At 38.0% G+C, this 24645-nt stretch overlaps 2 protein-coding genes across 2 annotated transcripts; one reads left to right on the plus strand and one right to left on the minus strand.

Moving 5' to 3' along the window:
- The first annotated feature begins 324 nt into the window (after window positions 1-324).
- plekhg6 (pleckstrin homology domain containing, family G (with RhoGef domain) member 6) lies at window positions 325-15232 on the plus strand. The gene is made up of 15 exons (XM_034874121.1): window positions 325-1372; window positions 3387-3603; window positions 4833-4958; window positions 5259-5396; window positions 6042-6137; window positions 6272-6322; window positions 6597-6746; window positions 8075-8185; window positions 9659-9808; window positions 10261-10395; window positions 10486-10605; window positions 10707-10839; window positions 10925-11040; window positions 11636-13131; window positions 14710-15232. Exons 1-15 carry the CDS (start codon window positions 1353-1355, stop codon window positions 14885-14887), a joined length of 3237 nt encoding a protein of 1078 aa, XP_034730012.1. The 5' UTR covers window positions 325-1352; the 3' UTR covers window positions 14888-15232.
- A 40-nt stretch (window positions 15233-15272) lies between these two features.
- Window positions 15273-18301, minus strand: LOC117946236 (contactin-2-like). Its single transcript, XM_034874242.1, has 8 exons — window positions 18063-18301; window positions 17837-17957; window positions 17423-17643; window positions 16891-17151; window positions 16461-16778; window positions 16121-16372; window positions 15864-15985; window positions 15273-15573 (listed from the first exon to the last, which is right to left on the minus strand). Exons 1-8 carry the CDS (start codon window positions 18109-18111, stop codon window positions 15484-15486), a joined length of 1434 nt encoding a protein of 477 aa, XP_034730133.1. The 5' UTR covers window positions 18112-18301; the 3' UTR covers window positions 15273-15483.
- Window positions 18302-24645: the final 6344 nt, after the last annotated feature.

Here is a 24645-nt window from a genome sequence, read left to right on the forward strand (position 1 = left end):
TCTGAGTGGACTCTCCCTGGGTTTGTGTGGGTTTTCTCCGAGTGGGTAGACATGCATGCTAGGTAACTCCTGCCAGTGCCCTTATCATTAAATGTGCTCTAAGCAATGTTGGGTGACAGTACTTCTTGTTGACGTTCAAAGTATTTTCAAACAAAATGAGACAAGCTTGTCCCTCCCTCCTCTAAATCCCGTCCCCTCCTCCTCCCTTCTGTGCTTCAGCACACTAATCCCCCCCCCCCCCCCCCCCCCCCCCCCCCCATCCTTCTTATCGTGGTGCAAGTGGGCACAGATTGTTTTTGTTGCCGTTTGTAGACCCTGGGCTGTCTACAGAGAACACATTTTTTTTACGGTGTGTTCTGGGGACAGGCAGCTCACGGATAGTGAAGAGATGTTTGCTGTAAGTGACAACAAATGCTGTAGCCTAAAACAGATGTGACATGACTTAGAGCACCTTTTAAAGTCGCTAATTAGTTAGATGGGTTAAATGCATAGGATGCATTCCTGATACCAAGGCCAGAGAAGTTTGCCATTTCTATTACACCAGAGCCCTGCTACTTCTTTTACAGGCTTTTCACAGCCTTAATAGCTTTCTTTTTCCCGACTATACAAACATTATTCATTACTGTCAGAGAAAACAGGACACGCCTCGTCTCAGTCTGCCTCAGCCAAATTAACTTTTACAATTCCAGTAATTGCAGATGCAGTGATGAATTCTACACTGAATTGTTTAGCCGAACAGAACAATTTATTCACTGAGCAATCCATGTTGAGCTGTATATAACAGATGTTGTGCTAATATCTAAACTTTAAATAAATCTGTCTTTGTATTTTAATGATTAATGAATTAATAATATTAATAATTAAGCCACACATGTGCTGCCATTAACCGTCTGAGAGTGAATGTTTGGGTTTACGGATAAATTGTTAATGTGAAAAAATGTGTTAGTGAGGATGTGAATGTGCATTTAACCTCAGGCATGCTTACAGTCTACATTCCAGCTTGAAGCAGCTGCTTTGTAACTTTGTAAACACCCGTAAGACCGCTCTTCTTCTCTTTTAATTAATTCCTCCTGTTGGCTCGGGGTAATCAATAGGCCTGATTGACATTAAACAACAATAGATCATCAAGAAATCAGTCACCACATCTGCTCCACTTAGTACAGTACTTCTAAATGCGACACATTTACCACCCCTGATCATGGATTTGTTAGCTGCAGAATCCAGTTGTTCCCGTCAAGCCAGTTGCAGTGGGCAATGGTGCAGGTGAAAGGAAGAGAGGGAGGGGCTGATCCAGGCGGAGAGAAAGAGGAGGAGAAAGCTAACAGAAACCAAATATGACTGTGTGAAACAAAATGGATCAGACCAAGCTCAGGTAGAGTCTATAATTTCTTTAAATTGAAAAAAGGATAGCTGGTGGTGCGGCAATGTGAGTGTGAGTGTGTGCTATAAGTAGCAGGAACATGTCTTTACTGGTGTTAATTACTTTCATGTTGGAGCTGCTGTTTTGATCCACAGACTGTCCTGTGGCATTTGTTGATTTACTGAGGCTATACATCTATCAGGAGGCATGTTTTATAATAGGTTTAAGTGTTACAATTGCAATTAAGCAAGTTAAGTTTAATCTTTAATGTGTTGTGGGATACAGACAGACAGTGATTGTATACAGGTATGACACCGTGATGAAAGCTCTTGTGTCCGTCCTTTGATATTTGACTGTTTGGCTTTAGCACTTGGGGCAGTGAACTTGTCTGCTGTGTGTCTGCTCGTGTGAGCCTTTGCTTTTAGACTAACTTTTGACTGAATACCAGATCCACCTCTATCCCACACTGCACTTATGTAAGTGGCATTATTCCTGCTATTTTTAAACAAAAGTAGTGAGCTACTCAGCAGTAAATAGAAATGGCATTTCCGTAGTCTGTACATTTTTGAAATATTACATTGCAGTACAGTAGCTTCCTGAAAGCGGATACACATTCTTTGCTGTAATTTTAATTGGTTGTGCTCTACTTGAAGGTATCTACTGTGTCATAAACCTTATGAGCAAGTCATAAACGTTTTTGACGTAACGCTTCTTTTAGTAATTGTCATTGGGTTTTGTCATGACAAGTTAGGGTTAGGGTTAGGGTCATGTTAAAGGTTCATGTGCCATGACTGTGTTATGACATTGTCATGTGTTCATGACAAGGTCATGTCACTCTTATGTAGAAAACTGTTACCCTTAAATGTGAAGCAGAATATTCTGCAAATTGTGATGGTGTTGGATTTGTAGGAACTAATGTCACACGAGTCCTGGAGCTACGACCCACGCGACTGTGTAACAGGAGCTTTAGAAACTATAAGTGTTACATCAGCATTACTCTCTGTAAGATACAGCAGTAATGATTTCTGTTTCTCTGACAACCTACTGACTCCTGGTGTTTACTGTTTGTGTGATAGTCTTATAAGAGAATCTTGAGAAAAAATAAAAACATGTATTAAAACATATATGTTTTTTAAACTTTGCTACAATCTTTGTTTTTTTCTTCTTTTGAGTATAAATTAAATTAGCTGATTTTGAACTCATCCATAAATACTTAAATAGCCACGTGCTTAGTGCCCGTGGTATCTTCCAGAGTTTCTGGCACCGTAACACAATGGAGAAACTTAAGGCGCACTTAAATAAATCTTTATCTCGATAGATGTATTTTATGTTTAGTGATCAACATGTGGAACTCAAACTGGACCATAGCTGGGAACATTTTAAACTCAAGTGGAAGCCGTTTTTAAAGAGCACTCAAAGAATAATCTGGTGGTAATTGTATTGTATTTTCCTTTTGTATTGTATCATTATGTATTCATTTTCTTCCTGACTTGTATGTATTTAAAAGCCCAACTGTCTCAGAATATAACTATCTTCATGTTTCTTCCTATAAAAATAAACATTAAATAACAACTAAAACAAGGAAAAAATATCTTTGGTTGAGCTGTTCACAACCAGGAGACACATGAAACAAGCAGGTGACAAACAGACATGCTTTATTGTGAGGGTCCAGAAGAGAAAAAGTGTCAAACAATTCAAGTTGTTTATAATAGTTCGGCCTTTTCTGTTTTGTTGCCATCGTGTTTGATTACTTCACATTTATAAAGCTTTAGCCCTGCAAAAAAAGTCTAAGTAAACAATTTAAAATGATAACAAGGCACACAATGTCCTTACATTTTGTTTCTTACTCTTGTAAAGCCTTTTCTTGTAACAAACTCTCTGTGTGCGCGCACACGCACACGCACACGCACACACACACACACACACACACACACACACACACACACACACACACACACGCACACACACACACACACACACACACACCTTATTTTGGCATTGAGTAACCCTGCATGTTTCTCCTCAGCCTTTCCTCAAAGGCACCACATGTAAATGGTGGGGGAAATGATTCACTGATGGAAGAAGCATCAGGGCCGTGGCAAGATGGTGTGGACCTGGAGAGGCAGAGGGACACAGAAACCAAAGAACCAGATGTTGTTAATGGGACGACAGCAGCTGCAGAGATAAACCATCACCACAGGGGGTCAGCAGACAAACACAAGTTCAACACATTTGGCTATCAGGCAAGTGAAATGTGAGGGTAAGCAGCTTCCTGTACTGTCTATAGTAATGACATTACCAGGGAAGTATTGCACTTTTACCCCACTGCTTTTATCTGACACATGTACTGTAGTTGGTAGTTGTTTGGCACATTATTTGTCATAATAGAAATATGTTAATTTTCTATCTAGTCATTTTAGTTGCCTTGTTTTAACACAAATCAACTTGTGTTCTCTGTGATTGTATTGCAGTGACAGCACCTTAATCTCTCTGGTTTCAAGATACGGACACAAGTTGTTTTCAAATCTGATTTTTGTTTGTTTGCAGATGTAACAGCTCGATACTCAAAACTAAAACAAAAATACAGCTGACATGCATTACAAGTACTTTTACTTTTGTTACTTTAAGCACATTTTGCTAATACACTTCTTTACTTTTACATAAGTTTGCCTAAGATTCCAAATGAAGGACCTCTACTTGTAATAAAGTATTTGTACACTGAGTATCAAGGGTCCACTTGTTAAAAAACGGTGAGAAATGTCTGAGGGAATGTGTGTTACACTGTCGATGGCACTGACTACTGCTTTTGACATACATGAAACACAAATCATGGGGACAGACGCATAGCTTAGGAGGAGGGTCCCTCCTCAGAGACAATGTGGCATCCCGTTAAGGTTCCTGGTTCAATCCCTAGACCGTAAGGATAGAATCTGGGTGGGAAATATGAAAGAGCAGCACTTGCCTACTCATTACCACCACTGAGTTGCCCTTGAGCAAGGCCCTTAACCCCAACTGCTCAGTGGCCAGTAGATCTGACTGTGATTGTACTGGGGAGTTTCCAGGTATGTATGTGTAACTGTGTGAATGTGATAGGTTGTTGTTGCAAATGAGAATTTGTTCTCAATCGACATACCGGGATAAACAAAGGTTAAAACAAAACAAAGGTGGTGGGTGGTGATGGCACAGTGGATATGACACTCCAAGTTCATTTCCTACTGCGATGTCTCAACCAATGTGTCCCTGAGCAAGACACTTAACCCATAGTTGCTCAAAAAGGCGTACCGCCTCTGACATACATCGCAATTGTAAGTCGGTTTGGATAAAGGCGTCAGCTAAGTGACATGTAATGCAATGTGATCTCTTGCTCACGTTTTTCTTTATCTTATGCCTTTTTTATCATCTTAGAAATGTGATTGATCCTCTGGTACTTACATGGAATGCACAACCTGAAAATAGTATTTTCCCTCTTCAGAGGCGGACCAAGCAGAAGGTTGTGACTGACTTTGCAACACTGACTAAGGGATCATCTGCAGGTGCCAAACCCAGAGGTGCACTGAGACAGGTCCTGTTCAGCCAGGGCGTGTCTGAGAAGTCTGAGGTATTATGTTATTCCCTGCACTACATGCTGACAGTGACATGCTGGGAAACAGATACAGACATGCTCGCACCATGCCCGCCCACGCCAACAACCAAAAAAACTGCAGCACAACTTGTTCTACTCTGTCGGCATCTTTTAAATGAAATGTCTGACCGCAAATATTCACAATAACGGTTCTAAGAAATTACTGATTCATTATAACATCAAAGTTACCTCTTTATTCTCCCTGTCTTATAAGATTTTTCTTTGAATCCTTCTATCTTCTAACATTTGTCCTCACTGTCTTTAACAACCCGTCAGGAGCGAGGTCAGCTGGAGATGTTAAAGCAGGGTCTGGGGGCCTACGCTTTACCGGCCGATCTAAAGTGGAGGTGGAATGAGGAAAGTCAGGGCACCACGCTGGAAAAGAACTGGACCAATATAGTGCACTCTCATTCAGTACGAGCCCTTAAAGGATAAATCAACAACATTTTGTTTCTTCTCTTACTGTCAACAAATCCCATGATAAGGACCTAACCCAATAATGAATTGATCCTACAATCAACATGTTAAATTCACTCTTCCACATAGCTCCGCTGTTCTGCAAAGCTATGATAAAAACATTGATGAGCCATTGGGCAACAAGTTTTTCAGTTACCATAAACACCGGCAATGTAGTTTATTTTGAGTCAATCCCACACACATCATCCTGCTGCTGTAAATACTCACAAAAGTACTATGTCCGCAGCTGAACCCCTAAGCCAACAAAAGCACTATAAACACCTGTTTCAGTAACAATTATTACAACTTGCAGTACCCTGGACTTGTAGGAATTTGTTTTGCATTTTTTGTTAAATACAAAAGTCAATTTTGATGACCTTCTTTTAAAGATTTATGACAAGCTTAGAAAGTGGTAAGAATTAAGTGATTTAATTTGTTATTTTCAGTGGATTTGTTGACAATGAGAAAAATGTTTCCTTCAAATGCTTCTGCTGTTACCGTAAAATACCTGCTCAGTAGGTACATTTTAAACCATCCTTAAATATCTGTAACAATCATCTAATTTCCTACTTTTCACTCTCTCCATCTTGTTTTAATGATCAGACGATGTCTAAGATGCAGAGACACCAACAGGAGGCGCTGTGGGAGTTTGTCCACACTGAGCTCACCTACATCAACAAGCTCCTTGTCATCAAAGATGTAACGTGTCATTCTTTACCAGCTGTCAAAGGCTCATTTAAATACTAATAATATTTATTAGTATGTACAGTATGTGATAGCTGAAAAGGGATTTTCCACAGGATGTTTAACAAAGCTGTGTCTGCTTCTTATAGTTGGTTATCGCTGCTCTAGTCAACCTGCACCAGCATGGATTTCTCCTGGAGGTCAGTCAGTCTGCAGAGCATGTAGCCTCATCTCAAATGGAAACACACAAACACTTAATCTAAAGTCCTATTTTCCACTGATCTGCATACTTCTGACATACATTGACTGGCATAACAAGAACATCCGCTAAGGCTGACACAGAATACAACACACAAGTGGAAAATGTAGCACAACAACAGATTTCCATTGAGAAGACGGAAAATATCACAAAGCAGGGGAGTTAAGTTTTAACACTATGCTTTTTTATTTTGTCTTGACTTCCTCGTGTGACAGGTGACCCCTGAGCTACTTTTCTCCAACCTTCCCTCCATCCTCACAGCACACCAGCTGTTCTGGCAGGAGGTGATTTATCCCATGTTACACGAAGTCCGGAGGACAGGCAATCCCTTTGACCCCATGATGTTAGAGGCCGGTTGCCTGCAGGTATGAACTCACTGCCCGCAAGATACATTACAAACACATTCAGAGATGTGTTTCTGGGTCTTATTGCTATACTTACTCGAGTACATTTACTCACACACATTATTGTGTTGAAGTAAATTACTTAAATTTCAATTTTCCATTATACATTTCAGGGAGGGAAATATTGTACTTTTTACTCCACTACATTTATCTGACAGCTGAAGTTACAATTGTTTTTGCAAGAAGCTATATTTGTGCGTGTAAATTATGTTTCCCACCTGCATTTAAAATAGTTTTAAAAAGCTTCAACTTAACCAGCTACAACATTATGCTTGTTACAATTTACAGGATCAGATTTAATATTCCAATGGTGTCCCAGCCAGTCTACTGCCTAATGAGCACTCTTGTAGTACATTTGGCTTATAACAATTACGTACTCTTGTTTTTCCCTCAATTCTCTTTTGATTTGATTTGATTAAGAGAAAGAGCAAATAAACACAACAAACAAAATCACCAACTTAAGAACACGAGGGAAAAAGAAAGAAAATTAGTCAAGGTGGGACATATAAAAAGATAAATAAAATATTACACACACTGTGAGTTGTGATTGATGCATAACAAAATCTGGTAAAATATTTGCTATGTAAAGATATAATGGAGTAAAGACATCCTGAACAGAGGATGAAGTCACCATCCCTCTGTGTGTGTTGAAATATTAACTTCTCTGTTCCTTGTTTTGATAACCGGTTGGCTGCACATACACACAAGTGCCTACAGTGCATACACTTAAGTGTCAGTATCTGAAACAGAGAAACAAAACGTCGGTATTTGAAGAGTTGGGGAACAGTCTGTGAGAGCCGCATGGAGGCAATCACAAACCAGTTTTTTTTTTTTTTTTTTTAATGAATATTCTGGAATTTGTTTTTATGCTAATCGAATGTGACCAGTTTTAGCGCAAACCCCTAATTATCTTGTAATGCTAGTCGTTGGGCCACTTGTAAAGTAAAAAGATAGTTTATAAAGTACAGTTCTGTATACACGCAGGCGCCATCTTGGGAAAATAGTCATGAACAGTCAAACGACGAATGTCATGACTAGGGTTATAAGCTAATTAGGTGTTTGAGCTTAAACTGGTCACGTTCAATTAGCATGAAAACATATCCCAGAGTCGACCGAGACCGTTAATAACACATGTCGACCCATGTGTTATTAACCTCTATGTTCATTTTGCGCCGGAATTGTCCTTTAAGTACATTTAATTTTTTTAAGTAGGACTTCTACTTGTAATGTTACTTTTCAATAAAAAATCCTTACATTGCCATTAATCCTCCTTTTCTGTTTGTTCCCAGTTCCACCAGCGCTTCTTTTCATATAAGAATTACTGTTGGGAGGAGGAAAACAATCTGGAGTTCACACGCAGGCACATCGAGAGCAACCCACATTTCCTCACTTACGTCCAGGTGCAGTAAGCCACAGACATGCACACCATGCACACCATGCAAACAAACACGTTCATGTGAGGATTTAAGCTTACACACAAATACGCACCCACACAAACGCCATTATTACCATTAAGTGGACCAGTATGGAATTCAGTGTAATGACTAAATGTTCTGTTATTAAGGGTGACGCTGTGTGTGGTTTAGGATGTTTTCATAAAATCGTGGGTAACCTGTTATAACCGCCCACTGAAAGGCAACCACTTGTCACACCAACATTTTTGACAAAATGATTCAGACTCAACAGCACCTTAAAGCTGCAGAGGGTAGAAAGCAAAATAAATGCCAGGAATTTAAGTAGTGTGAGACTTTCTCCTGCAGCTAGACCCTCCCCTCTCTGTCACACTGGAAATGCATGTTCATAGAAGAGTGATTGGCCAAAGTCTACCAGCTAAAGCCTGAACAGAGCCAAGAGGAGGTGCAGAACTCTAGTTTTCTCTTAGACCACTCCACTTACAATATGTTATGTAAGATAGTTATAGAATTTGTGCTCAACAATGCCAGAAATAAAGTGACTATCACAGCTTTAAATAATGTATTGTTGTGCAGGGCATTTAGTCAAGTCAAGTCAAGTCAAGTCAACTTTATCGTCAATTCTAGAATATGTGCCAGACATACAGAGCAATAAAAAATACGTTACTCTCTCACCCACGGTGCATCAAGGACAAGTACAACAAGTATAATATAAAAGATAAGAAATGTATACAAAGAAAGATAAAAAGAAAAGTAATATGAACAAATAAGAAAAAGAAAAGACAAAAAATAGTAATTTCGATAGCATGTTGATAGGGAGGCACCCTAACAGTGCTATCTAATGTACTACTGTAAATGTGTATTTTCACACTAGCTCTTTCACTTATGTCATACCATCACACTTGTCAACTTGAGTGGGAGGTGATATTTTAGTTAAAGAGACATTTTACCAGGAAACGGTAGTTGGTGGGCGTTAAAGGGTCTGCTCATCCAAATCAAACAAAACAAAAACAACTAAGCCCTTGTGGAAGTGTTGTTTTTGTTGTTGTTCATATGGTTTTATTTTTCAAGGCTTCAGTATTTTACCAGCACTCCACAACTATGGTGGGAAATATAAAATGACCCAGTAAAAGACCTCCCTGGGAATTCCTTGGGATGTTCTACTAAAAATGATAAAAAACTCTCTGCAGTAAGGGTTGAGGATTAAATAGCACAACTGGTACATTGTTTATGTAAAGATAACTTCATATTGAATTTGAAGAAAAATTGAATTATACAAGCTGCTGTGGCTAAACGCTACTTAGCTTACTGCAGGAGGCTGTTGGGCATTCATTTGGGTAAACCTAACCTTTAAATTCAGGCTTTTAAAATACTATTTCATTTATGGTTTCAAGCCACGATGTAATAAAACTAGTTTCAATCAGAAGCACTGACGTGAGATGATGTTTTTGTTCTATCCAGTGGGTGGAGACTCACCCTCTGTGTGAGCGGATGCGGCTCGGGGACATGCAGGCCAAACCCCATCAAAGAATCACTAAGTACCCTCTGCTGCTCAAGGCAATACTGAAAACTACCCAGGATCCTCATGTACAGCACACGCTCAAAGGCATGGTAGGAAGCTTTTTGAATTGTGAACATCTGCTGACATGTGCACAAAGGCTTGTCTTCATTTCTGTTACAGTGGCTGCAACTCCTTTAATATCAGAGTTTCCCCCTCATCAGTACGGCAAGAACTTAATACATAATACAAAAAGCATGGAACATTGTCCCTTGTTTTAACTGCAATAGAAAACAAGCTACACTTTTGTCACTATGTATTGCTTTCAGTGCTATTTAGAACAGAGAAATATAGTTTATATAAAAAAAAATCTGAAATCTGCATAGATTTTATAAACCCAAGTTGGGTAACATTTTCTCAAGTGTCAAGTAAATATTTTCCTGCCTGAATTAAGGGATGAAATAAGAACTTTTAAATCGCCAAAGCTGTTCAATTCAGCGCAACGTGCTTGTTTTCTGCAGAATAACAAAACTCCCTCCAACCAGCATGTCTTGCTCTTCTCCAGTTATCCAGTGTAAACTGTTTTTTGGAGAGCATCAATAACTACCTGAAGCTAAAAGATGAGGAACTTGCTCTCACCATCTCTGCTCAGAGGGTGGAGGGATACGAGGTGGAGGGATTAAATGAAGAGGTGGACAAGGTAAAATATGATTTTTTTACTTTTCTTTAAAATCCTGCGCTTTTTTCAAAGTAAACTAATGTGGGCTCTAATATGTTTTTCTACTGACAGCATGTCCGCATGATCTGCCAGTTTGACCTAACATGCCCCATCAGCGGAGTAGGTTCACAAGTTGTTAGAAAGCTGCTGCTGGAGGAAAACTTGAAGATTCGGGGGAGAAAAGACAGCAAGGTGAGCATCAGTTACTACACATTTAAATCTGTCTCTTAAAAGCATCCTTGTCATTACTTTTGTGACTTTTTTAATGTTTCCTCTCACATGATATGATGCAGCTGGAGGTGGTGGCTCTACTTTTCTCAGATGTGCTTCTAATGACCAAAGTCCAGAAGAAAGGAGAGCGGCTGAAGGTAGTGCGACCTCCTCTGGCCCTCGACAGAACACATTGCATAGCACTGAAAGATGGCTGTGAGTAACTTTCTAATGGTCAAGATACAAGACAACTGAAGTAAATAGAACATAGATCCCATAATTATCCCTCCTCCTTTCTCAGATTCCTTTGTTCTTGTGGAGGTAGGTGAGCTTCAGAGTGCTATGAATGTCTACATATTTGCGGCCAGCACATCAGAGAGCTGCTCCACATGGGTCTCCACCATCAACCAGGCAAAGGTAAAAACAAGCTATGGTAGCTCACATTTCTGACCAAACCTTTCGAAATGATAGTCTACTTTAACTTGTAATGTTGCCATTGTAGCAGTGTGGCTGGATGCCAAAATTGGGCTATTGTCTGTCACCTGTCTGTCAATTTGGTCCAGACTGAACTATGTCAACAACTACTGGATGGATAGCCAGTAAATTATGAGCGGACATTCATGGTCCCCAGAGGATGGACACTTCTGACTTTGGCAAAGTCTTGACTATCCCTCCAGTGCCATCAACTCGTCAACATTTCAATCATATACTTGCACACATACATACACCTGCAAAACTAATACTATTTACATCATCCTTAGCTGTAGCCTACTTTGTGTTTAGTACTCATCAGCAAATGTTAGCATGTTAAAATGCCAAGTTACAATGATGAATATGGTAAACATTAAACCTGCTAAACATCAGCATGTTAACCTTGTCATTCTAAGAATGTTAGCATTTAGCTCAAAGCACAAAAAGCCTCATAGAGTGACTAGCGTGGCTGAACACTTGTTATAAGATACAAAATTACAAATAAAACACTAATTAATTAATTTGATCCTTATGTTGTCAGGAAAAACTGAGAAATCTGAGACAGACAGAGAAAAACAGACAACTGGAAAACTTGAAAATCCAGCAGTTTGAGGCCAAACATGTCACAATAGCCAAGAAGGAAGATATGGAGAGAGAAGAACAACCTCTTACACAATCAAGACAAGCGACATTTGTGGATGAACTTAGAGAGGAATTTATTATCCCCCGATCAATAAATGGGATGTTGGCATATAAAGAAGCAGATGAACAACCTCTAGGTGATGTGGCCAACAACAATTCTGATGTATCTTTTTGGCACCCCCGTCAGCCCATCGACAATGGCCGTAAATTAGTGAAAAAGGGCTTTGCTGTTAAGCAACAAAGAGTCAAAGGATATGAATGGATAGAAATGGAAGTGAGAGAAGACAAAGTTGGGATCCACACAGAAGACGAAGATAGAATGGCTGAATCTCTGACGATAACAGGAAAGCAAAGGTTGATCCGGAACCACAAAGTGCACTCTGCCCCTAATCTGGATCATTTCACTCACAGTATTGAAGTTGATCCATCAAGATACAACACAACTGGACCACATGCTTTCTTATATCCAGATGTTGACTACCCAACAGATGAACATAGTATTTTACAACCTCCTCACGAACCAGCAATATCCAGGGAGGGGCCTGAGGTTTTTAGACTACCAGGAGAAGGAGACATATCCACAAAGAGGGACTCTGATTCCCAATCTGTTAACCAGGACTCCAGGAGAAATTCCTACATTCAGTCTAAACACATGGTGGCTTCTCCAGAGACTTGGGGCAGCTCCAAAATTCTGAGGTCACCGGGGTTACGAAGGAGGAGGCCAATCAGTAGTCCTCAGGGCTCCTATTATCAGACGTCTAGGCAGTTCTTCCATGGTTTAGAACAGGTTTGGTCTGAATCAAACAGCTACTCTCTCCCCAACTCAAACAGTGACCTGAAGAGAAACTCTCTTCCTCCTGGCTCAAATTCACACCGGGTGCTAAAGCTGGGCTCCCTGAAGCCATGGAACATGCATGATAGAGTCTCTCCAGATCCCCAAACGTTGTCCGAATCTGAGCTTTCTGATCTTGACTTCTGTGAGAGAGTGAAAACCAAAAGGAGTGCCTCCATTCCTAACATTATCATTAAAGGAAGCCATGGACTTTGTGTGGATTCAAGTAGTCTGGACGAGTTACCTCAAGTAGATGTTGCACGTTTCTCCATCTCAATGCATAATCCAGTTGGACACCACTCGCCTCTGGAGGGTCTTTTGGAAAGAGCCAAAGAGAGAGATGGATTAAAAAGAGACAGAAATTTGAAAATGGCCAATTTAAGGTCAAGGTATCCTCCTCCTTCGCCCTCGTTTTCACCCACACCTTCTCCACCGCCCAGTGAAGGAGACAAAGACACAGACTTGGAGGAGGAGGTGGAGCTGATGAGACATAGAGCCCTCACAGTGAGTAAAGGATGGAAGGAGCAGCTGGTGGACGGATATGAAGATGACAAGAAGAACAGGTTAGTTTGACCTAGTGCCCTTTACTTTAACAATTTTCATTTTTTTACTGATTAACATGTATGGATTTAATTCCAAATAAATACATTTATGATTTGGTTGCACACGCACAGTAAAAACTTAAGTAAACTAAACAACTTAGACCAACAACAACTAAGGACATGAGCAACATACTACCATAAGAAAACTAACATTTCCAAGAAAGCATTGGAGTAGTTCAGGAGCCCACCAAACTATGAATACAAAGTCAATTTGTCAAACAAGTAATGGCAATACTGTAAGACCAATGAAATAGGCATTACATTGGGAACTTTGGGAACTCAAAAAAGCCTCCAGGAATACAGAAAACAGGCAAATATAAAGTCATTTATTAAATTGACATGTGACTGAAGAGTGGCATCATTATGTTCCAAATAAGAGTATGGCTTTAGCAGTCTCAATCTTTAAGCCTCAGAAGAGGAAAATATCTAATTAGCAGAAAATGTAGAGCCTTGAAAGTCACAGTCCTGCATGCAGTACATCCCCTTTGTAATAGCCAGTTTTAGAAACATACAACATCAAATATTTGTAATATTATGATATAATAGGTTGTACCCATCTACAGAGCAACAGCCCTGGAGCTTGTGTTGATTCATTGTCCTAATTAAGGACACTTTAGCAGGGTGGATGCTTTCTGATAAGAGCCCAGGTCCTTTGTTTAGAGGAATTCCACCTTGCTGCTTTATTACTATCACTATCAATTTGGATGTTCTTTGACTTTCAGGTAGTTTAAAACGTTTCCATTGACGTTCTGAAGTGCAGATCTTTTCCTTGGCATCCCACGACAGATGTTGTACTTCTCTGGCTTTAAACCACAGACACAGTTTCAATGCATGTCCTCTTAATACTTTGCTCAATGTTAGTTGCACGTAAATGCAATACCCTTAATTGGGAAATTTATTTTCACACTGTCAAATCTCTACTATTGAAATCAGTTGTCAGTGTTGAGTAGGTTGGTAACGTTCTGTGAGAATGGAAACATAAAATTACCCTGCATTTTTCATGTTTCTAACCACTAACCACTGTGTGCATCCTAAGGTCCAAATTAACATGTTGAATATTTAACAAAACGTTTGCTAAAACGTTTTTTAATCATTTAAATTGTGGATTGCTCACATCAGAAACACCCCAGGACGCAAAACCAATCTGTTTGCTTTGCTCAATTTTTTAACAGTTTCAACTAATTAAATTATTACAATACACCATATATTTAAATGAGTATTATTTAAGCTTTATGTCTATTTTAACAATATAAGATTACATCGTTGTGCATTTTTAATGCATCATGTATTAATTTGCATGTCAGTACTTCTTTTAAGTATTTTATACTTGTCAAATGAGCGGGCTTCTTAAACAGCAATAAGTTTATGCTTTAATAATAAAATTACAATGCATTAGACAGTTTGAGGCATAGCGGCAACTCTTGAAGGAAGAGTAAACCTGATTACATACAGTAATCAATAGTAGAGAAAGTACATGCACACAACATGTTATAAAATAATTAATTTTGACCTTCTGTTTCCATGTTTCACCTTCTTTAGTGACTTTACAGATGGAGTAAATGTGGATTGGTCTGGTTGGTGCTTTGATGATGACGAAGTCATGGATCATTTACAACCTGGAGGCGAAGGGTTTATGGAGAGCATCAGCCGATCATTGTCCTTCTGGGGTATCCACGAAGTTTTAGAGCAAGAAGAAGGAGAGTTTAGTCAGGTGTAGCCCTGAAGCTGCACCTCGGAGCCTTATAGTCACTACAAAACTAGACTAATGACCGAAATCATGCAAACTCAAAATTCAGTCTGTGAATGTGAACTACTCTGAGAAAAATTAACAATAACAGTTTAATCAAATTAATCTGTAATGAATGCAAAAATAATGCAATTTTTTGAAATAATATATAAACATGTGGTCAGTGTTTTTGTAAATATATGATAAAACTTTTTTTAAATGTATATTTTATTTATATCAGTGATAATTTTCCCACTCATTGATCTGCGAGTTTCAGATTATATTTAACATAACAAATAAACAAGCTTCATTTCTGTTAAACGTACTTTATTTGTGAAACATTTTATTCTCTATATAAACAAATCGTCAACTACAGTAGAATAATTTTAAAAACAGATACATCTCAAATAGGATAATACACATTTTAAATTCAACAACAACACTGCTACATTGTCTGCTCTGAAAATACTCTATTTACAAAAATTTTTCTCCCAACATGTTACATGCATAAAGAAGACAGATCTTACTCCAATTTAGCACTGTGAGATCTTTTCTGCATTCCTTCTGCATTTTGCTTTAATGTGTCTTTACTTTTTCACTCGGTTCCTCTCCTCCCGCTCATTGGAGACAGTATGAACAATGGTCTCCAGCGCAGGGTACTGAAAGATCCTTTTCCTCTGTGGAAAAAAAGATATCCAAATTGATTTAATTTTGTCTGATGTATGATTGTGCACATATACAGTACGTATCATAATTTCAAAAGCATTTCATATTTTGTATTAATATTTTAAAACACATTTTCCATGTAAATCGAGGTCATTTCTTTCCGGCAAAACTCATGCAAAAAATTTTCTGGAATCAAGTGACTTATCTCAAAACAGAGACATCATTTTAAGATTTTGCATCTTTCATGGAAAAATACAATATTTATGAGACGTCTGGAAAGTGCTGTCAACTAGATCTTTACCCTTTGGTGGTTCTTGTACATCTGAGCCAAAATCAGCAGCAAAACAAGGAGGAGAAAGCTAAGACCAACCACACCAGCGGTGTTATGTGAGCCACCAGAAGACTTTGGTCCGCTCAGATGACCTGTGAAGGAAAAACAACATGAAAACACTCAGATAAAGGCACAATATGACATTTTGCATGGTCATCAATCCAATATGTTGGTATATTTTGAGTATAATTATTTCATACATCATAAATAGAAAAAAATCAACTCACTCATTGTTTGAATGTGGTATGTTACATTTCCCAAAATGCCCTCTTTCCCATAGAAACGACATGTCCATTCACCCTGGTTCTCCTCGGAGGCCTTGCTTATACTCAGGGTGTTTCCCTTCTGGATGGACCTAACTGACTGGGTGCCGTTGAGGTCATAGATCACATGAACCCACTCATAGTCGGTGACTTTGCTTGTGTCGGTCAGTTGGCAGGTCAGCGTCACAGAGCCTGTTTTCTTTGACAGGATATCGACTGAGAGAAAAACAAGACATTTAAATGTATTGCTGATGGTAAAAAAAAAAAAGATACTCAGGCTTAAACTAAAGACATGTTAACATACTTTTGGCAACAACAAGCTGCATATTTCGAGTCAACCGTTGTCCTTCAATGGTGCCAGAGCATCTGTACCTGCCCTCATCCTCAAACCCAACTTCTTTCAAAGTGGCAGATTTATCAAAGGGTCGCTGAGAGGATGGAGAGGATTGAGAGAAAGAGGAAGGAAGGCGACTGGGACCAGGTTTAAAAAGAAACTCAGGTTTCAGTTTCTCCCAGACTAGATTGGAGGGGATCAAACCAGGGGAGAACACGCAGGGAAGTGTGACTGTAGATGCCAAGGCAGCATACACTTGAGTATTGTCTTCAGATGGGTGGATGATTCCTGTGAGAGAAAGGGAGTGAAAGAGCAAAGATTAAGAGAAAAATACAAACAAAACAGCTTTATTTATTGAGATAATACAGTTTTCTACATCTCTTTAAGTCTTAAATCTTACCCTTCACAGTCAGAGCTGCCGAAGCTCGCCCCTCTTTGCCCTTGTAGTCCACAACACAGGTCCAGTTTCCTGCCAGTCTTGCTGTTGCCTTTTCCCTCACAATACTTTTAGTGGTATCATTGTTTGATGCATTTTCAGTCTTAGGCACAAATGGGCTGTTGTTCAACATCCAATGCACAGAGGCTTCGTAAGGCCAAGGGGTCACTTTGCAACTAATCGAAACATCGTTCCCCCATACGGAAACCGATGAAGAGACGGAAACTGTAAAAGATACAGGTGAGGATGAGACTGTGAAGTTATATTAGAGCTAATTTCCGAAACAGATGTAAAGAGTCACAAGTGTGTAAAGTCTAAATTTGATATTCTTTAATAATTTTTTTTGTGATTGATGGAATTATTGCATGCTCAATCTTTGCTTATCAATACCTATTACGTTGTCAAGAAATTGTTGCGGTGCTGTAAAGACATCCACCATTTAAATACAGGCAGTCAAAACATCTGGGGTTCTCAAGGCTTCATGTTTGTTTCTTACCTTCAATGATTCTCAGTATGACCACGTTCACAGCCCATTTGCCTCCATTTTCCACCATGCAGGAGTAAATTCCTCCATCCTCCGCCATCACGTTGTTGATTTGCAGGTTAAAATTTCCTCTCTCAAACTGGTTGTGGGGGCATTGCACGCGGTGGGTGCCTTTTGATGACCAGCTAGAGCCCCAGTACTGCAGACCGCTCTTTTGCTTTCTCCAAACAGTGCTGTGGATGCAAATGTGCCACATACATTCCAGAGTCACCAGAATGTAGATACAAGTTTGAAGTTGAAGGGGGTATGGTAAGAATGGTGGTGGGGAATTGAGGGATTTGTGGGTGTTTGGAGCTGGATGGATAAAGCATTAAGGGGAAAAAGAGTTAAATAAGCAGAGGCAGCAAACAGAAAGTTAAGTCTTACCCTTTGTTGGCCTTACTCCACACGATGGAGGGGATAAAGGGGGATGAAGGGTTACATTTACAGGGTAGTTCAGCCTGAGAGCCCGCTTCAGCAAACACCTCTGTTTCCTCACATTGAGCCCCTGGGGAAGAAACACGAAAACAATCAGTTTAGAAATAAATGTAGAAATAAGCTGATTTAGATTTTATCACCCAAAGTTAAAAACATTATGGTAAACATTTTTTACCTGGCATTAGAATGGTAATCAACCCAAAGATGAAATAGTCCAACAGCATCTTTTCGTTTCTATACTTGTCTGCTAAAATGTTTACAGAAATTACATTTAAATTTCAATCTCTTTTCCGTGCTTGAACCTCTCCCTGCTCTGTTTTGTTGCTTCCTATAGTCCTCTGTTGCTTGACGTGCTCTCTGATGTTTTTTTGTGAAATGGGTCGATGAGGTAGGTATATATGAACTTGTGGGTGCTGATAGGGGGAGTGTTTGGTAGTTCCTCTGCTGTTCATGTGACTTCAGCTACAAGCCAGGCTTTGATGCGGTTTGTCTTTGTCAGCCTGGAAACTGTGAGACAGAGATGTAAACAGGGAGACCCACTTCCTCCCACGGATTCTCTCTACTTAATTCTGTTTCATCTTTCACATCACATAAATCGTTTAACAATATGTAACATTACTCAGTTTACAAGCCAACGCTTACACCAGACAAAAGCACAGCAGAAGACCGTGTAGCATCTACAGTTAGACGTACTGTATTTGTACTTCAAAACAGTTACTTTTTGGTGATGCTTCTTCACTAAATGAATTTTAAGCTACTTCACAATAATTCTCCAGATGGCAGTGAATGTTACTTGTTTACAAATCCCTTCAGTAATAATCATTCACGGAAGCTCCACTTGTTTTGAAATCGAAATGGCAAAACTGCAAAAGCCAAACCACCATTTCGCTTATCCTCCGTCACTGCCAGTCACTTGTGTTTACAACCACTGGTAAACTCACAGCTCTCATCAAAACTCATCATCATTATCATCATCATCATCATCATCAGTATGATGAGAACAAGGTCATTCAGGAGCATGGCCTGTGTTATTGTGGATATTCATGAAAGTGAATCATCACCTCCATTCTCGCTTCTTTGTTTTCCTTTTCGTCAATTCTTATAATGTTGCTGCACTAGAAACAGGCCTACACTGCCAGTCAGTTTTTTGTTTGATAGACTAGATGTTGACACATCATTGCATTTAATTGCAACATTCCGCTGTAAATATTTTAGGATTGATGTAAACAGAGAAATGTTTGTTTTACAACTGGTACTAGCCCTGTTTGTGTTTTCAATATGTAGTGTCACAATTAATAACTCCCATTTGGCATTTATACGCAGTGCATTAAGATTTAATAATTAATTTACAACACATGTATGTAGTTGCGTGCAAATATGATCAATGTGTTTGTCAACAACTATAACTCTTCCTGTGGACATTGTTGGAGGCAGGTATACAGTATAAACAGACAATTAAGGACAATGTAAAACAAAGTATATCTTTTTATCTATCTGTCTATCTATCTGTCTATCTATCTATCTATCTATCTATCTATCTATCTATCTATCTATCTATCTATCTATCTATCTATCTATCTATCTATCTATCTATCTATCTATATTTAATACTCAGGACTTTTGATACTCCAATAACTATATTGTTGGCATAATGTGTAAACAAATCCTTTATCTTTCTTACTATTTTATATATGTACAGTATATAGTTGCCCCCTCTCTTTTTTCTTCTTCTGCACTTATATTTTATATTTTTATGTTAGGTGTTGACATTGTAAAGGGGTTGCACAAACTTGTTGTGCAGGTGCTGCACTTGTGTATAATGACAATAAAGGCATTATATTCTATTCTATTCTATCTATCTATCTATCTATCTATCTATCTATCTATCTATCTATCTATCTATCTATCTATCTATCTATCTATCTATCTATCTATCTATCTATCTATAAAGATTTGGGCTGTGACACAAGACTCCCTTTAAGTAAAAAAGGTACAATTAAAAAAACAAGAATTACATTGACTGCTCATATTTCACTTGATTTTGCATTTTCAAATTCAATTTGTAGAAATTTTAACAAACTGTGATTTAAAAAGGAACACCTTTGTATAAGCAGAGCTGGATCGATACATAGAAAGACACACAAAGGGATAGACTGCCAAACAGATGGAAAGAGACACCTGAGAATGTGTGGGTGAAACAAGAGAACTGCTTTTCTACATTTTGTGGGTACGCCATGCAAAAGCCATGTGACTGCTGGGTAAGTGAAACTGTAAGTCTTAAATCTTTTTCATCTCATCCCAGAACTTCCTCATCATGCCAAACAAATTGAATTCAGTGTCATATATGTTTTAGCTGTGGCTTTGCCAGACAAAAAGTACCCAGTTCAAACTGCATATGTGAAGCTCAGTGTTGGAGCATGTGTGTGTGTCACTCATTGTGAGGTGGTCTTTCCCATAGCAGACATTTATCACCTACACTGTATATGAATATGAAGTGGAGGTAATGTGAAGGAAAATACCCCTCCTGTGGAAACAATTGAGCTTTTAGCTTGAGGTAATGCAGATGATTATGTTAATAGGATGAGTTGGAAAATAGTCAAATCAGATTGCTTCTGTAGAACTTCAGCATATGAGTAGTTTGTTCCTGCTTCAAGCTCTCATATTGTATTACAACTGCTCTTGCCACAAACGCAATTTTTAGTTTTAAAATGTTAAGAAAACCAAGGCTTCATCCGTTTTGACTTATTGTGAACACTTCTGTGGTTTAATTTTAATAACTGATATGATTATATCACGTATGTGTAGGTGATGAAATACAATGTTCCGCTGAGTTTTACTGGCAGAGGAAGCAGCGCTTAGATTAGAAAAATGCTGCTCTACTGAGAAATTTTTCGAAATGTGTTAAGTCAACATTATGTTCAGCGCTGTGAAGTTGAAGATGGAAACATGACTGTGTATCTGTGATGCATGTGGATCCAAAGTATGTCAGCAACAGGTTTTTGCAACTGTAAAAGGAAGTCAAAAATCCACATGGTCTTGAAGCATTATTTGAATTCAGATTAAATTAAAGGTGCAGACATCCCAGCACAATTACAGTAAGGCAGGACCTCTTCTATGCACAGCCTACTGCAGTATTGTTTTGTTAGAGTTGAATGGAATCACACTCAATTGATGTCTTAGTTAAAATGAAAATGAGACAAAGATCTGTTTTGCTGCACTTGTTTCTTTGAAAATGACAAAGTATTCCACCCAGCGCTTGTTAAAAGTAAGACTGAAAGTATCAGTGTGTGTGTGTGTGTGTGTATGTGTGTGTGTGTGTGTGTGTGTGTGTGTGTGTGTGTGTGTGTGTGTGTGTGTGTGTGTGTGTGTGTGTGTGTGTGTGTGTGTGTGTGAGTATGTGTGTGTCTGTGTGTGTGTGTGTGTGTGTGTGTGTGTGTGTGTGTATGCGTGCGTGCGTGCGTGCGTGCATGTACAAAGTGAAAGAGAATAAATAACAGCCTGGATGTCTGTAAATGTTCATGTTTTCATTCCAGCTAAAGGTTTACCAGCCAATCTCATTAATTAAAACTGATCAGAAAGATGGTATTTCTTCTTGGAATCAAACCCTGCAAACTTTAGGTGCTCCAACTGAAAAATACATTATAACCACTCTAAATTTAAAGATTAAAAAATACACAATTGTACTACATGTGCATACAATGTATCCAAGATGTTCACTGTCTAAGCTGGGATGACTTGTTTTCTTTTTTCCTCCCTTTTATAGATTTGCATCAAAACAGTGCACGTTGAACTATGATATGTGATCATTTGAATAGCAGCCAAGATTGAAATCCATTTATTTGGATGAGCTTATATTATCAACATATACAGGAATGTCTCGTCCCAATGTTTTACAGATAACCTAAGAAAAAAAGCAGGTTGTATGATAAAGGAATAATGTTAGTCTAAATTTATAGCCACATTTGTATTTGTTAATGTTAACTTGCCCATCTAGCGGATAAGTTGATGCAGCATAGTGCATTGTATTATTGTAAAAAAGTTATAATAGTAATAATATGGCATGTCATAAAAAGTGATAAAAAATGCTTATAAGTGATGTCATACAAATGCTATTAAAAAGTCATAAGTGTACTATGCCATAAAAGTTTAAAAGTCATAGTATAGTACATGACATAAAGGTAATTTTGGCGTATGTCATAAATGTTTAAAAGTAATAGTATGTTGTGAAAATCTCATGAAAAGTGATAAAAAGTCATGGTATAGCACGTCAAAAAAGGTCATAGTATTTAGTATGTCAAAAAGAAGTGATAAAAAAGTAGTGGCATAGAATTTTGAAAAAAATGATAAAAAAGTCATGGTATAGCAATTTTACGGCATGTTTTTCTGTTAATAAAGGATTTTCCTATTGTGAAAGCATATGCTTTTATTATACTATGTCATGAAGATGAAAAAGGCTTTGCATTGCATGTCATAAAAAGTCTTAAAAAGTAATAGTATGTGGTGGAAATCTCATAAAAAGTCACAAAAAAATCACAGCATAGAATTTCAAAAAGGTCATAGTGTATAGTATGTTGAAAAAAACTGATAAAAAAGTCACAGGACAGCATGTCAAAAAAGAGTCATACCATAGCATTTTGAAAAAAGCTAATAAGAAAGTCATAGCATAGTTTGTTGTTTGTCATGTTCCCCCTCTTCCCTTTCTGCTGCACATCTCTCTCCTGTCTCTTCTAGGTACCGCCTGGGGGTCTGTAAACAATTCGGGCAAAAACTGCTTCTGAGACGGAACCCCCACTCTGAGTCTCTTCCACCCGGTCATCACACATCCTCCTGGACCAGCCATCAGACGACATCCACATCAATTTTGAACATTCATAATGTTAATTAAATCTGTAACTAACACATGGTTGTGGCGTGGTACATGCTAGTGAAATGTCATACTACAGTATGTCATAAAAAGTCATAGTATAGTCTGTCAAAAAATCATTAATATCAGAGATGTGACATGGTTTTGGAAATAGGCGAGGTGAAATCGATGTTGGAAACTTGCATTTTGAAAATTTGGAGTTGAAATTGATGTTGGAAACGCAAATGAAACCACATCCATCCATTCCAAATATTCCTGTGTGGTTTACCTTAGGTGGGTTTTAACCTGCATATCCTAGGTGTCACTCAGCATCATTCCCCACTGGACCATCTTCAAGAATTAGAAGAAAGAAACATCACCTTTATTAACCAGCAAAGAAATGTTTGTCTTTTCCCTTACTTTGACCTTTAAAACCTTTACAACACACAAATGATCCATAAATAGCAACAGCTCTGTTGGTAGAGACAGAGTTTCACAGCCTGAATGTTATAGGTTCAAACCCCAATTCTGCCATTTGTTTATTAAAGGATTTTGCTATTTTGAAAGCATATGCCTTTAATATAGTATGTCATGAACACAAAAAAGGCTTTGTATAGTATGTCATAAAAAGTCTTAAAAAGTAATGGTATGTCATGAAAATCTCATAAAAAGTGTAGTATAGCATGTCAAAAAAAGTTATAGTATGTAGTATGTGGAAAAAAACTGATAAAAAAGTCGTACTATAGCATTTCGAAAAAACGGATAAAAAAGTCATAGCATGGTTTGTATATAGTATGATATGTTTTTAAAAATCGTAGTGAAGCACTTTGAAAAATGTCCTAGTATTGTATGGGGAAAAAGTCCTAGTATAGGATTTTGAAAAAAGTAAAAAAAAGTTCTAGTGTATAGTATGTAAAAAAGTCCTGACATATGGTGTGTCAAAAAAAAGTGATAAAAAATTATTTGTATAGCATTTTGAAAAAACAATTTATAAGCAATAGTATTGCATTTCAAAAAAAGTGATGAAAAGTCGAAGTATAGCATTTTGAAAAAAGTGAAAAAAGTTACAGTGTAGCATGTCAAAAAAAGTCGTAGTATGTCAAAAAAAAGTCGTAGTATGTCAAAAAAAGTAATGAAAAAGTCATGGCATGATTTGTCAAAAAAGTGATAAAAAAAGTTATGGTATAACACTTCTAAAAGTGTTAGAAAAGTCATAGTATTGTGGTGAAGCACTTTGAAAAATGTCCTGGTATTGCGTGGCCAAAAAGTCCAAGTTTAGCATTTTGCAAAAAAGTGAAAAAGTCCTAGTACAGTATGTCACAAAAGTCCTAGCATAACATGTCATAAAAAAGTCAAAGTATATAGTATTTCGGGGAAAAAGTGATGAAAACTTAATTGTAGAGCATTTCAAAAACATTGTAAAAAAGTAATAATATATTATGTCAAAAAAGTAATAGTATCGCATGTTGAAAAAAGTGACAAAAAAGTAAAAGACACCTGCTGACAATGCAGAGGGGTCCTCAACAATGTGGATGATCTGCCCACCTTCTCACTGTGGAATACCATCACAAAGACACCATATCCAAGTTTTCTAGCAATTCCTGCTTGTAGTAAAGCATCTTTGATGTTTATCTCGCCTAATAGCTGAGATATATACTCATCAAAAAGTAACGTACAGCATGTTGGAAAAGTCCTGGTGTGTCATCTCGAAAAAAGTCACATTATATAGTATGTCAAAAAAAGTAATAAAATGTAATAGTAAAGCATGTCAAAAAAGTGATAAAAAAGTCATAGTATAGCATGTCAAATAAAGTCTGAATGTAGTATGTCTAAAAAAGTGATTGAAAAGTCATAGTATAGCAGTTTGAAAAAAGGTCATATTATAACATGTTGAAATAGGTGATAAAAAGTCACA

The sequence above is a fragment of the Etheostoma cragini genome, chromosome 6, assembly GCF_013103735.1.
Source record: "Etheostoma cragini isolate CJK2018 chromosome 6, CSU_Ecrag_1.0, whole genome shotgun sequence".
In the NCBI taxonomy this organism is placed as follows: domain Eukaryota; kingdom Metazoa; phylum Chordata; class Actinopteri; order Perciformes; family Percidae; genus Etheostoma; species Etheostoma cragini.